At 44.2% G+C, this 20,082-nt stretch overlaps 3 protein-coding genes across 6 annotated transcripts; 1 reads left to right on the top strand and 2 right to left on the bottom strand.

The window, feature by feature from the left end:
* Positions 1 to 996: 996 nt before the first annotated feature.
* On the bottom strand, positions 997 to 7,077 carry LOC120905894 (interferon-related developmental regulator 2). Of its 3 annotated transcripts, none has more exons than XM_040317198.1 (3): positions 7,015 to 7,077; positions 5,315 to 5,461; positions 997 to 3,443 (listed from the first exon to the last, which is right to left on the bottom strand). In XM_040317198.1, the coding sequence occupies exons 2-3, from the start codon at positions 5,340 to 5,342 to the stop codon at positions 2,164 to 2,166; spliced, it is 1,308 nt and encodes a 435-aa protein (XP_040173132.1). In that variant the 5' UTR covers positions 5,343 to 5,461; positions 7,015 to 7,077; the 3' UTR covers positions 997 to 2,163. The 3 variants fall into 3 exon arrangements, with proteins under 3 accessions (XP_040173132.1, XP_040173133.1, XP_040173131.1); XM_040317199.1 differs by lacking the exon at positions 7,015 to 7,077 and adding an exon at positions 6,045 to 7,008; XM_040317197.1 differs by lacking the exon at positions 7,015 to 7,077 and adding an exon at positions 6,090 to 7,008.
* Positions 7,078 to 11,082: 4,005 nt separating this feature from the next.
* On the top strand, positions 11,083 to 13,448 carry LOC120905929 (transcription factor SPT20 homolog). Its single transcript, XM_040317276.1, has 2 exons — positions 11,083 to 11,647; positions 11,733 to 13,448. Exons 1-2 carry the CDS (start codon positions 11,351 to 11,353, stop codon positions 13,182 to 13,184), a joined length of 1,749 nt encoding a protein of 582 aa, XP_040173210.1. The 5' UTR covers positions 11,083 to 11,350; the 3' UTR covers positions 13,185 to 13,448.
* Positions 13,349 to 19,754, bottom strand: LOC120905930 (syntaxin-4). Of its 2 annotated transcripts, none has more exons than XM_040317278.1 (7): positions 16,927 to 19,754; positions 15,323 to 16,170; positions 14,877 to 14,975; positions 14,694 to 14,790; positions 14,324 to 14,575; positions 14,170 to 14,243; positions 13,349 to 14,060 (listed from the first exon to the last, which is right to left on the bottom strand). In XM_040317278.1, exons 2-7 carry the CDS (start codon positions 15,353 to 15,355, stop codon positions 13,740 to 13,742), a joined length of 876 nt encoding a protein of 291 aa, XP_040173212.1. In that variant the 5' UTR covers positions 15,356 to 16,170; positions 16,927 to 19,754; the 3' UTR covers positions 13,349 to 13,739. The 2 variants fall into 2 exon arrangements, with proteins under 2 accessions (XP_040173212.1, XP_040173213.1); XM_040317279.1 differs by lacking the exon at positions 16,927 to 19,754 and having other exon boundaries at positions 15,323 to 15,473; positions 15,559 to 16,458.
* Between the last annotated feature and the right edge of the window lie 328 nt (positions 19,755 to 20,082).

Here is a 20,082-nt window from a genome sequence, read left to right as displayed (position 1 = left end):
CATACTTAATATCTCCTTACAATCCTTCGTATTCCTTCACTTGGAAGCTATACCGAAGACAGCTACCGTTTCGAGACACGAGACACAGAGGAGCGCAAATCAGTGTGGTCTGTTTGAATTGGTTTAAATGAAGAATCGTAGCCATTTCCCAACTATCTTGAGAATATTTCTGGCCAATAATGCCCTAATTAATGATCAGAGAAGAACGAGAGCGCACTTGGCATTATGACAACATGAGAGGCGTTCAGATTGCACTTTTTTCGTAGGAAAGTCATTCAAGACTGCGTTATTTTGATGAGACTTATTCGATTTTATAACATTTTACAAAAAATGATGCTTAAAACACATATTAACACTTTAGATTGCGTAAATAACAACAAGAAACCCGATTTGTTCACTTGTAAACTACGTACTACGGAAAACGACAGTTGTAAACAAAGCATCCATGGTATACTGCGATATTTGGTGCACCGAAGGTTAGCTGTATCAATTATGGGCTTACGAAAAAGGCATATTTTCGATGAAATGTTGGTAAATTTTGATGGGAAGTCGTTAAATAACTAATATTTTCCACCAAAATGATAATTTTAAGATCAAATTATGGTTAGGTACTTGAAAATCGCTAATATCCTACTGTGCTGCCCTTAGCAAAATGGTAAGATACCAAACATCTCGGCAACACATTTTAAGAGTGATATTTAATAAACGGAAGTGGCCAGCACGGAACTAATGAGGCACAACTGTTTTCAAATAATCATGTTTGAAAAAAAAGAAGGCAAATAGTCTATTTTAGAGCAAAAATAGTGTTCGTTATAGCCATAATTAGTACTATGGCCACAATTAGTACACTTATCATAATAGAGGAGCATACAAGATAGAGCATATAAGATTAAATGGAAAATTTACTACCATCTTAAGAAGAATTTTTATAACTTCTCACGGTCATCATTCCGATTTCTTTTTGTTCCAACAGAAATTTACAACGTAAACAATAAGTTTTGGTTTTTATCCGTCCCGTAAGATAAATTTTAATGAGCATTTTCCGATACATATTCAAATCGTAGGTTCGCAATGTCGTTTCCTCTTCTCTTCCTATTGTAGCGTTTCGTGCTTTAGCATTGATTCAATTGTTTAATTATCAAGAAGTCCTACAAACGCGCGTGCACATTTGTTTTGCTCCTGGACTAGTGCCCCGCATCTGCCATTGATAATCTTTTTTTTTTTTTTTGCTATTTACCACCGTTAGAATCGATTATTTACACAAATGTTTTAGAGAACATATTTCATCTCACTTTCTGTCGCTGCTTGTATTTTTATCATTTTGTTCCTAACACACACACGTTAACGAAAAACTTGCAACGGACGCTTATTCGGATGCGGGAAAAGTTACCTTCTTGTTTTCGCTCGCTCGCTAACTACATCTCCACGTCTAGTCGTCTATGTTAGCATCTAGTCAATTTGCTAATTTTCTTTAACGGGCTAATATATGTGAAGAGGCAAAGGAAAGCACATACGCGTGCGGGAGTGTTTACTGGAGGAAGAGATTAGTGATGCAGAAAGGAGCCACGAGGAGGGTGGTGCTATGTTTTCTTTTTTTTTTTTCAGTGCAAATATACAGCCGCCAACTTGACCACGAGCAAATGTTTCAATTCGCATCGAAGGTGTAGGCAACCGATGAGCACTGCTGCTTTTCCCTTTTTTCTATCGGTAAACATCTTTAACAAAACAAAAATCACAACTTCACCTTCTTAACAATCTCGCCGCTCACAGCTTTGCTATTTTTCACCTTCGCGTGGGTTCGAAGGTACTCGTAAATCTGACGGGATGAGGAGGGACGAGATGAACCACTAAACCTATTACCTGCAACAGTATAGCAAAAACTAAAAGAAAACAATCGAGCTAAGCCAAATGTTCGACCCCTTGATTGTGTGTCCAGTGACGGCATCGTAACAATTATCTAGGTGAGTTGGCATTTCGGAGGACGACCATCCCCGGTGTGCTACCTTTAAACACCAATCCCTGTTAATTATGACAATTATTAGGCAGGGAGAGAGGGAGAGAGAGAGAGAGAGCAACAGGTGCGGCTTTAAAGTGGCACATCCTGCGCAATCGTTCCCAGAAAATCCTTAACAGCGCAAACGTCCAAGCGCAGCGCTATGCGCTTTAGTTAAGTGCAAACGAACGCTTGTCTCGATTCTTGCCCCGCGAAATCGTGCGCGCCTTGAACGCCGCCGCATTGATAAACCGCTGTTCCGCCTTCTCCGACCGGTACGGGCGCCTCGGTTCGTCCACCTTTGGGCCGAGCTGGAGCACCTCGCGCACGAACGCGTTTTCCGCCAGATGCACATTCATGCCGAACCCGAGCGCGGTCCGCAGGCAAGTGTACTGATGATGGATGGCCCACGTGTCCAGCACGAGTAGCTGCCGCCCGAACTTGATGCTGATTTCGGGCGAAATGTCCTCCTCCAGATACCGTAGCACGTCACGGAACGTGGCCCGCTGCACCTTGCGGTCCCGCTTCGCCCGGTACTTGTGGGCATCGGTCGCCAGCTTCTGGGTCGCCTCGATCAGGTCGGGCAGCTCCTCCTCCAGGAACTCGTCGTCATGATGCCGGCCGAGCTCGAACATCAGCGCGAGCGTTTCACCGGCCACCATGCGTACCTCCAATATCGGGCTCTGCATCATACCGACCAGCTGGCGGACGGACGGTACCACACCGGCACCGGCACTGCCGCCCAGCAGTGCTACAAACTCGCCCGGCGGCAGCAGCGTCAGCAGCAACGACCACGCGCTCAGAGCTGCGCTGTGCAGCGCACCGGCCTCACTGCTCGCACCGCTCGGGCTGTTGTCGCCTTTCAGAAAGCTACCAGCGAAAATGCTGTGCAGCACCTTCATCAATGGCAGTATCTCACCCAGATCGTCCACCCCGACGAAGCACAGCAGCCCGAGCGCCGCACAGCACTTGGCTCGCGCATCGTACGCCGCCGACCCGTCCTGGACCGTGCTCAGCAAGACCGGCTTCAGCACCGTCACCAGCTCGACAATGTCCTCGAGCGCCTCGATCTGGATCACCAGCAGCGGTATGATGCGGGCGGCCCAGGACTGCTCCACACCCTTGCCGCGCCGGAGCGACTTCTCCACCGCGTCCATCACCGTCACCTTCCGGTCCTCCAGAAAGTCCGGGATGTAGTGGTGCACCAGTACCTCGTTGATCGTCTGGAACGCATTGATGCGCGTCTGCTGCGCCTTGTCGGACGCGTTCTCGATCGCCTGCAGCAGCTTCTCCTCGTACTTCTCCACACCGGCCGATTCGCCCGGTTCGCTAGACTCGAAGCTGCCGTTCGGACCGCCACCGTCGCCTAGCTGCGTCTCCGAATGGCACGAGTACGTACTCGCATTATCGTTCGACGTTTCGTCGTCGGACAGATCATTGCTCTGCTCGGCTATTGAGATGAAGGGGAAGAAAATTAAGCGAGATATATATATATATATGTATATATATATATATATATATATATATATATATATATATATATATATATATATATATATATATATATATATATATATATATATATATATACATATATATAGAGAGAGAGAGAGAGAGAGAGAGAGAGAGAGATACAGAGATAGAGAGAGAGAGAGAGAGAGAGAGAGAGAGAGAGAGAGAGAGAGAGAGAGAGAGAGAGAGGGAGAGGGAGAGAGAGAGAGAGAGAGAGAGAGAGAGAGAGAAAGGTAGAAGGTATTAAATTTCAACTGTAAGCGCGTGCGCAGCCACTGTGTTTAGCTGTTGTACGGAACTTATCTTATCACGCAAACTGCTTGCATCGCTCTCACCTTGTGACCCATTCCTTTCTTCCCTCCCAATTCCCAATGATATTCATATTTTTAGACAAACTTCATTTGATTCTGAAGAATGCTTTTTTCACAGTTCATAAATATCATTTAAAAAATTACATCACCTTGTATCTTAACTCATCAAACGAACTGTTACAAGCCTGTGTATCACGAATGATAGGTTTAATTTTTCGTTTCTTCAACTAAACGACATGCGAATCCGAAATTAGAATCATTCTCTTTGTTTTTAATTATTTACAGTGAATAAACTCAGATGTACAAAAATGGCCCCCTCTTCTCCCAGAGTGGGAAATGATGCATCGAAAAACAGCTATGTAGTTACAACACCCCTCATGTTGCACATACCAACACACACTAATGCGCCATTAGAACAGGTGTGTGCGTAGAGCTATGGCAACGAATTTTTTTTTTTTGTGGTTTTTTCAAGCTTTTTCTGGTTAAGCGATATTCTGGGACGACAGTTAAGCAAGCGGTATTGTTCTCGGGGTAAAAATACTGCTTTGAAGGAAAAAAAAGTCCTGCTTGATCTAACTTGTTTCTTGTAACTCTGGCGGTCCTTGAAACAAAAAAAAAACTCGCTTTTCAAATCGCGCTTCAAACGGTCAGGAAGTAAGCGGAGCTCACGAAATCCACACGCAAGCACCCCGCAATGTTCGCATTTTTTTTTTATTCAGAAGTAATGGTCCAAAAATGCCGTATTGCTAAGGTTTGCTTTTAGTGATGGGTAAAATTTTGAAAAATCCGAAGTCGACTCCGATCCGACTCCGATAATTTCGGAACCGACTCCGCAAGATAATTCCGCCCAGCATTTTCCGGAGTCACCTGGAGTTGTCCGAAGTCGCGCGGAGTCATGCGGAATCATTCGGATTCTTCCAGAGTCGTTCGGAGTCGTCCAGAATCGGTTGGAGTCGGAGGCTACTCCGGACGACTCAGACTCCAAACAACTCCGAGCGACTCCGAACGATTCCGACACTAAACAACTCCGGACAACTCCAAACGACTCCGAACAACTCCAGACGACTCCGGACGACTCCGAATCCAAACGACTGCGGACGACTCCGAACAACTCCGGGCGACTCCGAACGACTCCGACCCCGCGCAGGTTCGGATTTTGCCGGAGTCGGAAACGGACTAACAATAGCCGGAGTCGGATCGGAGTCGTGGGTGCGCTCCAAAGAGAACGTCACTAGATTGCATTCCATAACGAGGTAAGCCACAAACCTTCCCACCACTGGATCACGCTTGTGCTCAAGGACGTAACGTTCTTCAACGCGCATTGGAAGTGACACGGTTGTATAACTGTGTGTGCGTGTGAGTATGTGTATGGGATGGTGCAGCGCACGCACTACCCTTGCGGGAAATGGAGCATCATCGTTGGTAAATGTGTGCGAGACCTCGTGAATTCACAAAGAACTACTACAAATACAGCGGGAGCTGTGAAACCAATACACACCTGCGTGTTTTTTCTTATTTCGTGGCATGTTTGATTGCGTACGTCTGTCGTGCACTGGTGTGATTTTAATTCCTCGACTCGTGGCTGATTGAGGAGAGCTTGAGATGGAGAAGTTTCTTCCTGTCTAAGTTTGAAAGATGAAAATCACTAAATAATAAATAAAAACGAATAAAAACGAAAACCATAACATTAGGCAAAGTTGTAGCAGAAACAGTGCACAAGCGGCACATGTAATTCATTACACCCCGTCGTATACGTCAGATGAGATGAGGAAAAGAAACGCAAAGAGAGAAACAGAAGCATAAGACAAAAAGGGAAAGGAAGGGTTGGAAGAAGTGCAAATCGCGTCTTCAGTTTTCTTTTGGGCTGCGGATGGGAATACGGGGGACATGAAATTGGCAAGCAGAGACAGATAGGGTATTGGCAAGCAGAGCCAAGTTTTTGAGGTTAGCAAGCGTGGGCACGAACGTTGAGGAAAATCGGGAAACCTGTGTGTGCTTCGCCGTGTCCTATGAAAGTTCATGTGTGAAAGGTTGATAGTAAGGGCGCTGAGAGGGAGGTGGGAAGGTGGTATTGCATTTTCCGGAAAACAAAGGAAGAGGATGTGGAGGGGGGGTTGATTCTGCGCCAAAACAAGACACACAATGGGAAAACATAAACGTGTCATCAACGGGGAACCACGATCGGGAGTGCTGGGGATGGGGTAATAGAGAAAAACGGAATACTCTACTCAGCTCCCCTTCCGCAAAACGGATGCAGCTGTGTTCTAACCCACCTACAAAAAGGCTTTCCCGGAAACAACAGACACACACACACAAATTCACAAATTCACTGATATCACTCTATACGGAGGAAAGCGTTTGTCTTTTTCTCCCCTGATATGGACTTGGGCAGAGTTTTAGCCTTTTACGCGAATTAATTACAAATAATCACACACAAGCGCACACTTCGTTTCAACAATTCGGAAACCAACACTCGCCACTCCCGTAAGGGGACGCTATGGAAAGGATCTGGGGATGGTTTCGAGAGGGAGGGTGGTTTTGCACAGGAAGCGTGTGCGCGCGCTCTCGCTTATTATTAGAGCTGGCAACCGGAACACCCCAGTGTTTCTATATTGGGTGGCCGTGATCAGGAACGCTTCCCTTTTATAAGACAGTGGTTAGCATCGTCGATTTCGACACGGTTCGCAACAAGCTCCACCGAACTGTTCACGCTGCTGGCGAGCTCGGCCACACATTGAATCAGCTGCACCTCCTTCTCCTCCGCACAACAATGCAGCAGCGATGAGTAATTGTTATCGTGGCCAATGTTATGAAATAATGAACAGTGCATGATGCGATGAAGGGATCTCGAGGCGCGCACTCCCGTCGTTGCCACCGCTGCCCAGCAGTACACACTAATGGTTATCGTCCGACGTATGCACTGTGTGGATGTGGTATGAGATGGTAAGGGTGATGAAGTGTGGAAGCGGGAGAAGCAAGTCAAACGAATTGGAGAAAAAAAATCGATAAGATTTTAAGGTCCACGGTTTTGGGTGCGTTTTGCTTGTGTGTCGCTGTTCCTGCCCTATTTCACGATATGTTCACACATGTGACGGGGAGGGGGGAGGCTCTGTATCGGTTCTCTTTATTATCCCAACACTTCACCACTGATGACTAATCGGTAAACTTGCGAAAATGAAAACGGTGAAAAATACGTACTACAGCGGAAAACTCGCAAGGCCAGTGCGCGTGTGTGTTCTTACCAAGGTGGATTAAGGAGATCAGGTGGGGAAAGTTAGAGCATTTTGACAATTCGTCACTTGACATCAAGGTTGATTAAAAATAGGATAACTGCAAGGTGGAATATAGAGGAGGTGTCTTCTTAGCGTTTGGCATGTTGCCATTTTGAGATTCAGTTTGACAACAGCCGTCGATATTTGTGTACAGGCAGCAGCTGCATTATAACTTGTAAAATGCCGATTTATGGAGTGTGGATACAAAATACGTGTTTTTAGTGCTAAACAAATGTTTATCAAACGAAAACAATTCATTTATCATATCCAAATACCAGCAACATTCGTCGCATTTGACAACTGCCGTCGATCCTGGTTTTGTGCTTTTTTCTAAAGCCTCGATGCCCAATTGTTCTACATGACGACACCTCCTTTCTACCCACTTTGGATAACTGTACCAGTTTTCACATCACAAATAAACATTTTTTTATTATTTTTCATGAAAGTGATGTTATTCTGGGTGATAAACTATCATAATATGTTACACTTTTTTTTTATTTGCCGGTTCAAAGCCCTTTTTCATAAATATTCGTAACAATGCAAACTTTGCTTTTGCTCCTACAGTAGAGCGTCGATTATCCGGGCAGCTCGGGACCGGACCAAGGTGTTACAGGGTTTCGAATCATATAATGGACTACTTGATCCACTCGGTGGAATGTTTGAAATGGTAAGGGGATGTTTGCAACGTTGCTATGGAGGTTTGCATGCATATAGGGGAATCTGTCAAACACTTAGGAGAAGTGTGCAAAACAGCTATGGAGTGTTACATCCAGCTATGGAGCGCTCGGTTGTAGCGCTGTAGAAATTTATCCAAAAAAAAAAGTTAAAAGCACCGCGTGATGATTTAAATGTTTGGTGTGATTAATTACATGTTTTAGGATCATCAGAACGAAATAGTGGTTAATCCCTAATAATATTTATTTGGACTAAATTTTCACTACGTCCTATCCGATTCAACACCCAATTCTACTATTTTTTACATCATCAACATTTTCATACGTATTTAACAATGATGATTCTTGAGCGTATTGTCAAAGTTTTGCAAGAAATCGTTTGACATAGTCTTTACTATTTTCTGGAATTTCATGCTGGTTCTTAGTGGGTTCTAAATTTAACGCGGGTGATTAAAGAAGGGGAGTAATTTGATTACTAGGTAGGAGAACTATGATGAACATTATTTAAAATTTCATGTTTAACTATGAGGAAAAATGTTGCCGCAAAGAAGAAGTAGTAGAGTAAAGAATGTAACAAAGAATATTGTTTAAATAACAAATTCAATTTTAAACTTAATTATTATGTTGCATGACAATACCAGAAACATATGTTTAATCACTCCAAACATTTAAATCATCACGCGGTGCTTTTAAATATTTTTTTAGATAAATTTCTACAGCGCTACAACCGAGCGCTCCATAGCTGGATGTAACACTCCATAGCTGTTTTGCACACTTCTCCTAAGTGTTTGACAGATTCCCCTATATGCATGCAAACCTCCATAGCAACGTTGCAAACATCCCCTTACCATTTCAAACATTCCACCGAGTGGATCAAGTAGTCCATTATATGATTCGAAACCCTGTATAAATGACAAGGTTAAGTTGTTCAGAGCAAAATGACATTTCTCGACTTGACATTTCTCTTCCGGGGGCTCCGGTATAAAAATCGGGGAGGGCTGGTGAGGGGTATTGAAATTTGTATGCAGAGATTGACAGATGTCCCCCACAATGTCACCCAGCAAAATCGATAAAAATCAACCTTCTAAATATATTATCCTTGGACCGAACGGTTGCCGGTTAATCGATTTGCACGGATAATGGTCCAAGAAATGTCAAACGCATATAAAACATATGAAATTCACTAGTTTTATGATTAATTCTCCTGGAATCAATCGATTAATCGTTAGTAGAATATTATTTTAATCAATAGCAGTAGGTTTAACAACTGTTCATCAACAAAAATGAATTTCGAAAATACCACTAGACACTACAGAGCTGTACAAGAAACTGGTTCCCCAATTGACTATCGCTGCAAACTTTCGCCGTACGTATGAACAGCTGTCAGATTTATGCGCACGGTTAAGCCGCCCGCCGGTTAATCCGTCCCCGGATAATCGACGTTCAACTGTAATTAAATTAATTGAACAAATTAAAAAAATGTAAACAAAGTTTGAATCCTGGGGACCTTAGGCCCGTGGCAACGCTCATCGGATGCGATTTCATCAGACGAGATATATATGGGATTTGACAGATAACGTCGGATGTGCGATTTCGTCGTCCGACGTTATCTGTCAAATCCTATATAAATCGCGTCCGATAAAATCGCATCCGATGCAAGGTGTTATAAATGACAAGGTGAAGTTGTTCAGAGCAAAATGACATTTCTCGACTTGACATATCTCTTCCGGGGGCTCCGGTATAAAAATCGGGGAGGGGTGGTGCGGGGTATTGAAATTTGTATGCAGAGAGTGACAGATGTCCCCCACAATGTCGCCCAGCAAAAGCGGTAAAAATCAACCTTCTAAATACATTATCCTTGATCCGATGAGCGTTGCCACCACCCTTACGTCAAGTGACGAATTGTCAAAATGCTCTAGATTCCACCACCCGATCTCCTAAATGTACCTTGGGATAAATATTAGCCAAAATCGGATTGGCCATCTTGGATGCCATTCGACAGCAGAAAGCCCTGGAAAATTCATCAAACCCTCAAAAATGTATTTTTACTAAATTCATACGTACTTATCCGGTGAAACTTATGAACCAATTAACAATTTTCTTCCGATACCCATCATTGTAATCATATTTAAAATTTGAATAAAAAAGGGCCTTCACCTGTCAAACTGTCTGTCTGTTTTGGCCAAAGTGCCTAGAAAGGAGGTGTCGTTATGTAGAACAATTGAGCATCGAGGCTTTAGAAAAAAGCACAAAACCAGGATCGACGGCAGTTGTCAAATGCGACGAATGTTGCTGGTATTTGGATATGATATATGAATTATTTTCGTTTAATACATATTTTTTTAGCTTTAAAAATTCGTATTTTGCATCCACACTCCATAAATCGACATTTTACACGTTATAATGCAGCTGCTGCCTGTAAACAAATATCGACGGCTGTTGTCAAACTGAATCTCAAAATGGCAACATGCCAAACGCTAAGAAGACACCTCCTCTATATTCCACCTTGATTGTAAGCAAGGATAATGTATTTAGAAGGTTGATTTTTACCGCTTTTGTTGGGCGACATTGTGGGGGACATCTGTCACTCTCTGCATACAAATTTCAATACCCCGCACCAGCCCTCCCCGATTTTTATACCGTAGCCCAAGGTGGATTAAAAATATCAGATGGTGGATTAGGGCCTTTGGGGGGTCGCCATAGTTGAGGGACTTTACGTCATTTTAGAACCGTTGACCATTGGTTTCCGCACACAAAGCTTAGCAAATATGACAGATTTCTTTGTTATTATGTGCATTTTTGTGTGTCTATTGATTTTATCGAAAAAACGTAATATATTAACAAAAGATTTGATGATTTGTTTATGCACGAAATTTAAAATCATGCTAGCATGAGTTCTAATCTCAAATAAATTGTCCATACGGATCGTAGATAATGAGGAATTAATGTAAAAATTGAAAAAAATAATGATTTCTTAATTTTTATCATCAAAAATGTCACACACAGAGACACAAAGAACACAAAGAATTATAGAATAAATTCACAGAATAACACAAAATAACACACTTATGTACGTATGTTTCAATGTTAAATAAGAACTCACAAAGTCCAAAATATATTTTTAAAGAATATTTATTCGAAAAAATGGGGTAGATAAATTATATGAACAAATTTAATTAATGTAAACAAAGTTTGAATCCTGGGGACCTTACGTCAAGTGACGAATTGTCAAAATGCACTAGAGTACCACCTGATATTTTTAAATCCACCTTGACCGGAGCCCCCGGAAGAGATATGTCAAGTCGAGAAATGTCATTTTGCTCTGAACAACTTCATCTTGTCATTTAAAACACCTTGATTGTAAGGCAAAAAAACAGCAGCGAAAACGATTTGAATCGCGCTAAAGCTGCATCGGTGAACTCACTCTGATTGCAAAGTGCTTCTAAATGCCCAGTTAAAGCAGTGCTAGAGATCGTTCGCATTGTTTTGGCTACGGGCCGGAAAAGACGGAACATTAACTGTTATTAACAATAACATAAACAATATTAACTGTTACCTACCCCCCTGGCTCGAGAAGTTGCGGTTAGTATGTTGGAGGGCTGGTACTGCCGCACGATGAACGAGGAAGCACAGCAACGGAACCCGCTCATGTCGATACTCAACGAGGAACCGCAGCCACCGAACCCGCTGATGTCGATACTGAGCGAGGAATCAGCGGCGCCGCGGGGCAGCCCGCTTCCCACGCTGATAACCGAATCGGCCTCGGCTGTGGACGTGAGCAGCGGCGGCGAGGACGAGAGCGACGACGAGGAGTCGGTCACGTTCGTCACCGACTTTCGGACGATGTACAGCGACCTGAAGAAGAAAGTGAAGATACTGATACAGGTAAGCGGAAGGCACATGGCGCTTCTCGAGACACGGGAACTAATCGAATGTGCTACCTTCCCCCACCCTTCACCGCTGTCCGTAGGAGAATGTTTTCTTTCAGAACAACCTGAGAGCCAACCAGAAGCGGCTGCTGAAGATTACGCGCGATCGGTCCTTCCTGCTCGACCGGCTGGCGGAGTACGAACGGGAGGTGCTGTCATCGTCCGACAGCGACGAAACGGTCGAGTCGGAAGACTCGGCCCGGGTCGAGGTACAACCCAAGCGGCGCAAGGTCGAACCGTCCACTTCGCAAAGTACGTCCACGCAAATGAAACCACCGGTCACTACCGCGCGTCGCGGCAAAAAGATTACCAAAAAGCAACAGCAGCAACAGCAACAGCAGCAGCAGCAGCAGCAGCAGCAGCAGCAGCAGCAGCAGCAACAACAACAACAACAACAGCAGCAGCAGCAGGAACAACAGCAGCAATTACAACAACAGCTGGCACTGCAGCAACAACAGCTACAACAGCAGCAGCAGCAGCAGCAGCTGATGCAATTGCCACATCAGTTGTCCCTTCCGCAACCGCTGCAACAGCAACAGCTGCTTCAGCAATCACAACAGCTCGCCCAAAGTTCGCAGGATGTGCTAGACCAGCTAACCCCAGAAGACCGGCTGCTGTTGCACATGCAGCAGGACAAGCTCATGGATCTGATCAAACAGATACCACAGTCGCAGCAGCTGCTGCAGGCAGCCCAGCAGCAGCAGCCGTTGCAACAACCTCAACCGCTAATGCAGACCCAACGCCAGCAGTTGATGCAACCGCCGCAGCAGCTATTGCAAACGACACAGCAGCAGCAGGTGCAAGTGCAAGAACTAATGCCAACCCAACAACAGCTGCTGCAATCACAGCAGCAGCAGATCCTTCAGCAACAGCAACAATTACAGCTGATGCAACAGCAACAACCACTATTACAACAGCCGCAGCCACAGCTGCAGCAGCAACAAGGACAGCAACAGCAGCAACAACAGCAACAAGGACAACAACAGCAGCAGCAACAGCAGCAGGGGCAACAACAGCAGCAAGGACAGCAGCAGTACAATTACAGCCCGATCCAACAGTACATCGACAGCCCGCTGGAACAGATCCGGCAGCAGCAGATCGACCAGCTCGAGCTGCAGCAACTCTCCCAGCACATCCTTTTCCAGTCGCCCTCGTTCGTGCAGCAGCCGGCGACGAGCAGCGCGTACCAGTTCCCGCTGTCCATGATGTCCCAGGTGCCGACCGAACTGTTGGCAACCTCCACCTCCAACTCGGACCTGGACGTGTCGGTTGACGAGGTAGCGATGGAGATCACCAAGGAGGAGCTCGAGCGGCACCTGCAGTCGCGCCAGATCGTGCCACAGGTCATACCGGAGGGTGAGCTGCCGATCGAAATGTTCAACAACAACCCGTCCTCCTCGACGTCGGTCGAAGCAGCCGACCAGCTGAAGGACGCGGCCGGCAATCTTGTGACCGATGTATCGCTGGCCGATTTAAACCTGATGAACGTTTAGTCGCGGAAGATCGCGCAAAGCTGACTGGTTGAGCGATTCGGGTGCATAAGGACCATAAGCGTATTAGCGACGCACGTTTTACGATACGGTACTCAAAAGTGTGTATAATTTATTTTTGATTCCAACTTTACGAAAAAATGAGGATTGCAGGACTGATTGTTCTGTTTTTTTTTTTGTATTTTTTATGAAGCATCTAAAGATCAATGTAATTTTGGGGAGTTTTTTATGTTGAAATAGAAGATGATGTACAGTAGGAAAAATGAATCAAATAGTTCATTCATTGTAACATTAAAGTACGGCTGTTAAAACGAGATGCGCTCGTTTTTTTTTCTTTTTTGAATTTATCTGTACCACCTTAATGCAGAACGTCCCCTCGGCGGAGAATTCCCTATCGGAGAAGTAAAGCAGAACACACACGTTAAATTCGTGCTACTTTCAACCACAGCAAGTCAAAATGGAATCAGTTCGTCAGATGAAAAGAAGACTAAACCAATACCATCGGGCAAGATACTATAGAAGTAGACACGTAAATAAGGCAGACGGGCGGGTTTTGGGCTAGAAAACGATGACCAAAAACAGCACCACCGCGAGAGCGGTACTAACCCAGATCAGCAGACAGGTGCGCTTTTTGAGCGCCTTGATCTTATACTCGCGCGCCTTCTGCAGCTGGTGCGCACCGTGATCGGTGTTGAGCGTGGCCTGCTGCGCGTGATACTCGATCACCTGCACCAGGCTGCCCTGCTCCATCACCAGGCTCGAGATACGCACGAACATGTCCCGCACCTCCACTAGGGACTTCTCGAGCGCTTCCAGCTGGCTGTGGCGGGTCATGATGTCGCGCAGCTTTTGCCGCTCCCGTTCCGTTTCCTCCAGCAGCTGGATGCAATGGTTGAGAGAAGAGAGAGCAAAAAATCGAATGTTTTACCGGATACTGCTAGGAATTGAATAGGGATACTCTACTGGACATGCTAGGTCTGCTACTTACATTGCCTACGAACGGCGACATCTGATTGCCGGTAAGTTGCTCCAGCGCCTCATCGTCCGTGATGTTGTAGCTCACTACAATAACACAGTTAGAATTGCCCGTCGGTCAATGAAGGTTGAATGCTCCACTCCCTCTGCTGCAAACGAATGCATACTTGCTTTTGCTTCCAGCTTCATCAGAGCCATAATGCGCTGCTCGTAGTACGCCACAAACTCCTCGTGCTCCCGGTACGCGCTGAGATAGTCGTCCCGTATCACCAGGAACTGTGTGTTCTTGATGCGAAACAGCACCCCGGTTCGGATGCAGTCCTCTCCGAGCTCAGACTCGAGCTGTCGGATCGTGGTGTAAATTCGCTGGCAGAGCTGATTGTTTTCCTTCAGTCTTTCCTCCACCTGATCCCGGATGGCTGTACGTGCGCGCGTTGGAAGTAGCAAAGAAACCCCCGAAAAAAAAAGTTGAGAATTGGGACGATTTTAAGGCTTTTGTGAAGCATGGCTCTGAAGCCACGTTTCAATCACTATTACGTTTGTCGTTGTAGTGGAACTTGGAGGACCCGATCTGTTGCCGCATTTCTGTAATGTTGCCTCGTATCGTCTGTATCCAGGCAGTGAGCTGTGCAAACTGTGTGTGACAGCAATTAGTTCACAAGATTAGTAACCTTCTTCTTCCATCGTCGCCGTTGGGATGGTGCTATGCGTAAGGCTTACCTTTTCGAGATTTTCAAAAATTTCCTCCTGTGACCTGGTGAGCGGCATGGCCACTTCGGACGCCCCATCCTGCGGCCCTTGATTCGCGTACTTACTTTTCTGCGGTGTTAAAATGAAACAACAGAGAACAACCCAAGGCCCACCCCCACCCGCAAATTAGCTGATTGAACTGTGTATATCTGGAGTGCATAAAACGTCGTTCGAAGCATTCGCGATTCAATTGTCGGTAAACTAGATGGCGGGGAAAAAAAGGCTAACAAAAAACAAACTAAACCGCACCGTCGCAAACCACACAGGGAACGATGGACACTAATTGGCACTAATTGAGAAACGTTTCAACAGTAACGAGGAGTGGGAGCATGCATCCGGTGTGTAGAACGGTGGACACGAACCGGTTCGCAAAACTGCAGGCGCTCTCACTGCTCTCGCTTTTTCTTTGCACTTACGCCTTTCAACTCGGCCAGGCGGTCCTTCACCATCGTGGACCTTGTATCGCTCGATTAGCGCGTCGGGGTGAACGGATACTGAAGAAGCGTGCGTTGCAGGACGATGCGCCGTTACGCCGCCGCTCAGGAGCATTTGATTGCAACGCAGAGTCTATTCGCTCGACAGTGGAAGAGTTTTGGAAAAGTTTGATTAATGATGCGGTGTGAAGCGCTGATTCATAGGGCACTGCGCGAACCGTGGTGCACCGTTGTGATCGGGACCTTCATCTCCCTCTCTCCCCTGCCCCAGGGCGAGAAACGCTGCACGAGCCGACCGTACCGAGATCCACACCGAGACGAACCACCGTTAGCACTAAGCCGCTAATAGCGGAGCAGAAATCGAGACCGGCAACCACACAGACCAACACACGCGCCACACCAGTCCGTGGCACCGTGTATGCGCGACGTACGTGAAGGGTCGCGCATTCGCGCACACACGCAAGCCCCATGCACATGCTCGCGCTCTTTGCGCTACATGTGTCTCGTGCTCGCGCGCGCCGTCCTATATGTGTCGCTATACGGTGCGACCGCCCCTCTGGACACTCTTCCTCGCTTCCAGCCATTTTTTTCTGGTTTGCGGATCGCGGTATTAGTTTTTTTTTTTTTTGAGAACGATAGTGCAGCGAGACACACATATCGATAGGAAAGATAGCGGCGATAAGATAGTACACGTTACACGGCGCAACCATCACCAATACACATACCGTCGTTAACGTGGGGGTAGCCTCGAGGGCATGAGTGTTTTTTTTTTGTAGTTCATTTCCCCGAATTTACGAAGGAGGGGAAAAAACTTCACACAGCATTCCCAACTGGAAAAAAAATTACACAAAAAACATTATTGGATGAAAAATAGAGATTTGCTAAATATACTTATAAATGCTTTTTAAAAACCCCAATTTCCTTCTTCTTTTATAGTGACCATTCGCCATGCACCATTACCAGCCCAACCCAACTCACTAGTGTTGGGTTTCTTGAATCTTTCATTCAGTTTCATTCATATGAATCTTCAGTGAATTCGAATTTCGAACCGACCCTGCAAAGATTCATGAATCTCCCAGAAAGATTCACCAATCTCGAAATTTCATAAATCTCCAATGACTCACGAATCTCGAAAGATGAATGAATCTTCAAAGATTAAATTCATTAAAATTCATATCTTTCCAGGGATTCATGAATCTTTAGAGATGTATGATTTTCTAAATATTTAATTTGCGCGATCCCACCTAAAAACATGCCCATCGTGGGTTCAAGCCATGCCTTCCCGTAGCAAAACGAAATATCCGGCTGCTTGCTACTTGCCAAGAAGTGTCGAAAGCCTGTATAGGCTGGCATGACTACGTAGGTTGCTACGCTAAGAAGAAGAATAATGAGAAGTTTAAGGTTTATGAATCTTTGGAGATTTACGATTCGTTCATTCTTTTAAGTTTTATTAATCTTTGGAGATTCATGAATGTTTAGAAATTCATGAATCTTTGCAGCCGAGATTCAGATTTAGTGAATCATTTCAATGATTCATTGAGATTCACAAATCTGAATCGGATTTACCCAACACTACTATAACTCACCAGCCAAACAGATTGGTTGCATCAGAGGATGGAATGGATTATTTTTTTAAAGTTGTATTTATTCCGTTCACAATAAATGGATCTTTCTGTACATCTTTGCCATCTCGTTCCGGGTATATTCCCCTTCCTATATCGTGATAAAAAAAATAAATCCGTCCTTCTTCCTCATATCAAATCGTCAAAACAGAAGGAAAAAGAATCCTCAACAACCCATTTTTTTCTGAAGCGCACCCACTAAGGTCAATAAGTTACCGTGCTGTACACACAGTCTCCCAATGAAGAAAACTCAAGACAGAAGCTTTAACACGTTGAACGCCATGCTCCCCGGATTCCTCTGTGATAGCAACATTTTCCGTGAGCATAGCGATCGATAGCAATATCACACAACTAGAGAAGCTTATCAGTATGAGTGAAGCGTAAAATTGACTCATTTTAACCTCAGATGCTCATGATGACACGTATAAACACAATTATGACCTAAACGGTTTGGTTTTCCACTTCTAAGATTTTATAGACACAGAGACAACATGATACATGTTCCGATTCTTGCATTAACCCTTGGTTCATAAATCAATACTAATACCAGTCTGAATTAGCTTTTTTTTCCTTCTTCAAATGAAATATACTTGCAAACAATGTTATAAATTGTACTTGCAAAGCAGTGAGGGAGCCGCAGTCAACGTGTTAAATAAATTATCTTCTTAAGAAAAAAAAAAAGAAGGGACAAACCCTTTCCTCTATCGCTGTGTGCTGACCTACTGGACGTCCGGCGAAATAAAGCGAACAAGACAAAACGGTAACAAGGTGTGTGCTGCAGCTGTTGCCATTCTGTTCAATATACAACAACGTAGATAACATGGCTTAATGTTTGAGGGGTTTTCGTCCAATGTAGATAGCTAACAAATAACTGCCTTCCGTTGTTGTACACGACTGCCCGTGTTGCCTGCTTATGTGTGTGACGCCCCGTTATTCCGTTAAAGCTTATTAAATCTATTGCTTTACACACTCCTGATATAATTAGGTCATCTCAGTTTCGAAATGTCCCACGTTTGTTTGTTTGTTTTGTTAATTGGTAATACTTTTGTATAGCTTTCAGGTGGGGGGCACAATTCCTCCCCGCACCACCGCTTCAAGAAGATATAATTGGTATTAAATTCGTTACTGTGTATTAAGCAATCGTGTAACTACGTATATAGTGCGATTTCTCTGTCCTGTGTCGTGATCTACAGGTCGTCTCTTTCACCCAACGTTATTTCCGAAAAATAGGGGAAAAAACAAACAAAAAAATGTAACAAAAAACAAACATTATGGCTAAAGAATGCAAGAATTCGTGACTGCGCTGAGTAATCCTTTAGCTACACAAAAGCCCTACTCCCTATCCTAATTCGTGATATACAAGTTCCTCTCTTCTAGCCGAAACGTATTGAAAAAAAAAACTTTTAAACAACAAGAAAATAACACTATCAAGCAAATTAAGGCTATACATACGATACTACAGAACTTAATTTGTTTCTAACGTTATGGTCGTAATTCTACAACTAATTATCGTGCTAATTAAACAGTTTTTTTGTTGACTTAATGTCTCTTAATAACTACGATCTTGATTTTGCTTTCCTTCAATGGTTCAAATAGTACGGAGACAACATAAAGCTTGGTACGAAATATAAAAACATATACGGTGGCGGCCACCTAAAGTCGGACACCTCATATTTTCACCTTTTATCTGACTTGTGCCGCAAAGTTTTCTTCACACGTCTTTGAGGACATTCTTGAGCTATGCACATACAAAAAGTCAGACCGATATATTTTAAAATCTCGTAACACCATTCACAAATGTGATAAAAGGTATGAAATGTATGTGGTCCACTGAAAGTCGGACAGTCTTCATTTAATAGCAAAATGACCACGTGGCATGCCAATATTGACCACCATATTGGTCTTAAACCATTTGATAACAGGTATTAAAGGTCCATCAACTAGTTTGGGCGGTGGTCTATAGAACTGTCCATGGTGCCAAAGTCATATAAAAGGTGAAAATTGAGGTGTTCGACTTTAGGTGACCTTCACTGTAACTTATAGCGCAACAACCCTAGGATCCTTCGGCCTTCCAACCTGTGTGTTAAATAAGCAAAATTAAACACACAATACTACACAATACACAATACACAATATCTGAATATTGTACAGTAAATGAGACATAAAGCTTTCAGGATAGACCAAAATAAAATAAAAAACAAAAACAGGCAATTGTTGGCTGTGTTTTTGGCCCAAAACTTTGTCGATGTCGCTGGTGAAGCCTCCACGCTGCTACTCTGATTTCAAAACGCCTCCTCGCGCCGGCATGTTTACGTTAAATCAGGCCTTTTCATGTAGGATGTATAGGGGCAGCTTTTCGTTTTGTTCGTTTTCTGCATTTTCGCACACCCGCACAGGTCACTGCATCACTGCACGGTGAGATTCACGGCTGAGTGGGAGGAATAGATGCTTGATGGGCGATACGCGCACACGATGTACAGTAGGTGACCGCTAACTGGATGTGTTTTAACTGGAGTGCTTTTTAACTGGAGGTTCGCTAACTGGAGTGATTCTCAGTTAACGAACACTTAAACGTCAAAACATGAAACATCCGGAATCTCATGAAGAGAAATTTGTCGCAAATGTGCATTTTTTAAACAAATTTGAGTCTCTTGCCTACGTTTGCTATTAATTTATGTAATTACACGAATTAGTATACTTTACAGGGTTTCGCATCATATAAGGGAATAGTTCAACCACTTAGGGGAATGTTGCAAATCGGTAGGGGAATGTTGCAAGCAAGCTGTGGATGTTTGCAATCACTTAGGGGAGTTGTGCAATCGATTAGGGGAATGTTGCAAGCGTACTGTGGAGCTGTCATCAGACTGTGGGTGCCGGTGTAAATACCTTAAAATATTTTCGTCAATCTTACTAACTTATCATGTTTAATTATGGCTCCGCAGCAGGATTTATTTAGTTTATCATGTGTACAGCAGAATCCCACACGAAAACAACTCCAAACGATGTTTTTAAAAAAACATCATCGGTTTCAATTTGTAGCTTTTTCTCCCTAATCGATTGCAAAACTCCCCTAAGTGATTGCAAACATCCACAGCTTGCTTGCAATATTCCCCTACCGAT

This window comes from Anopheles arabiensis, chromosome X (genome assembly GCF_016920715.1).
Source record: "Anopheles arabiensis isolate DONGOLA chromosome X, AaraD3, whole genome shotgun sequence".
Lineage (NCBI taxonomy): Eukaryota > Metazoa > Arthropoda > Insecta > Diptera > Culicidae > Anopheles > Anopheles arabiensis.
Note: the sequence above shows the minus strand (reverse complement) of the source record. Positions and strands in the feature narration are given on the sequence as shown.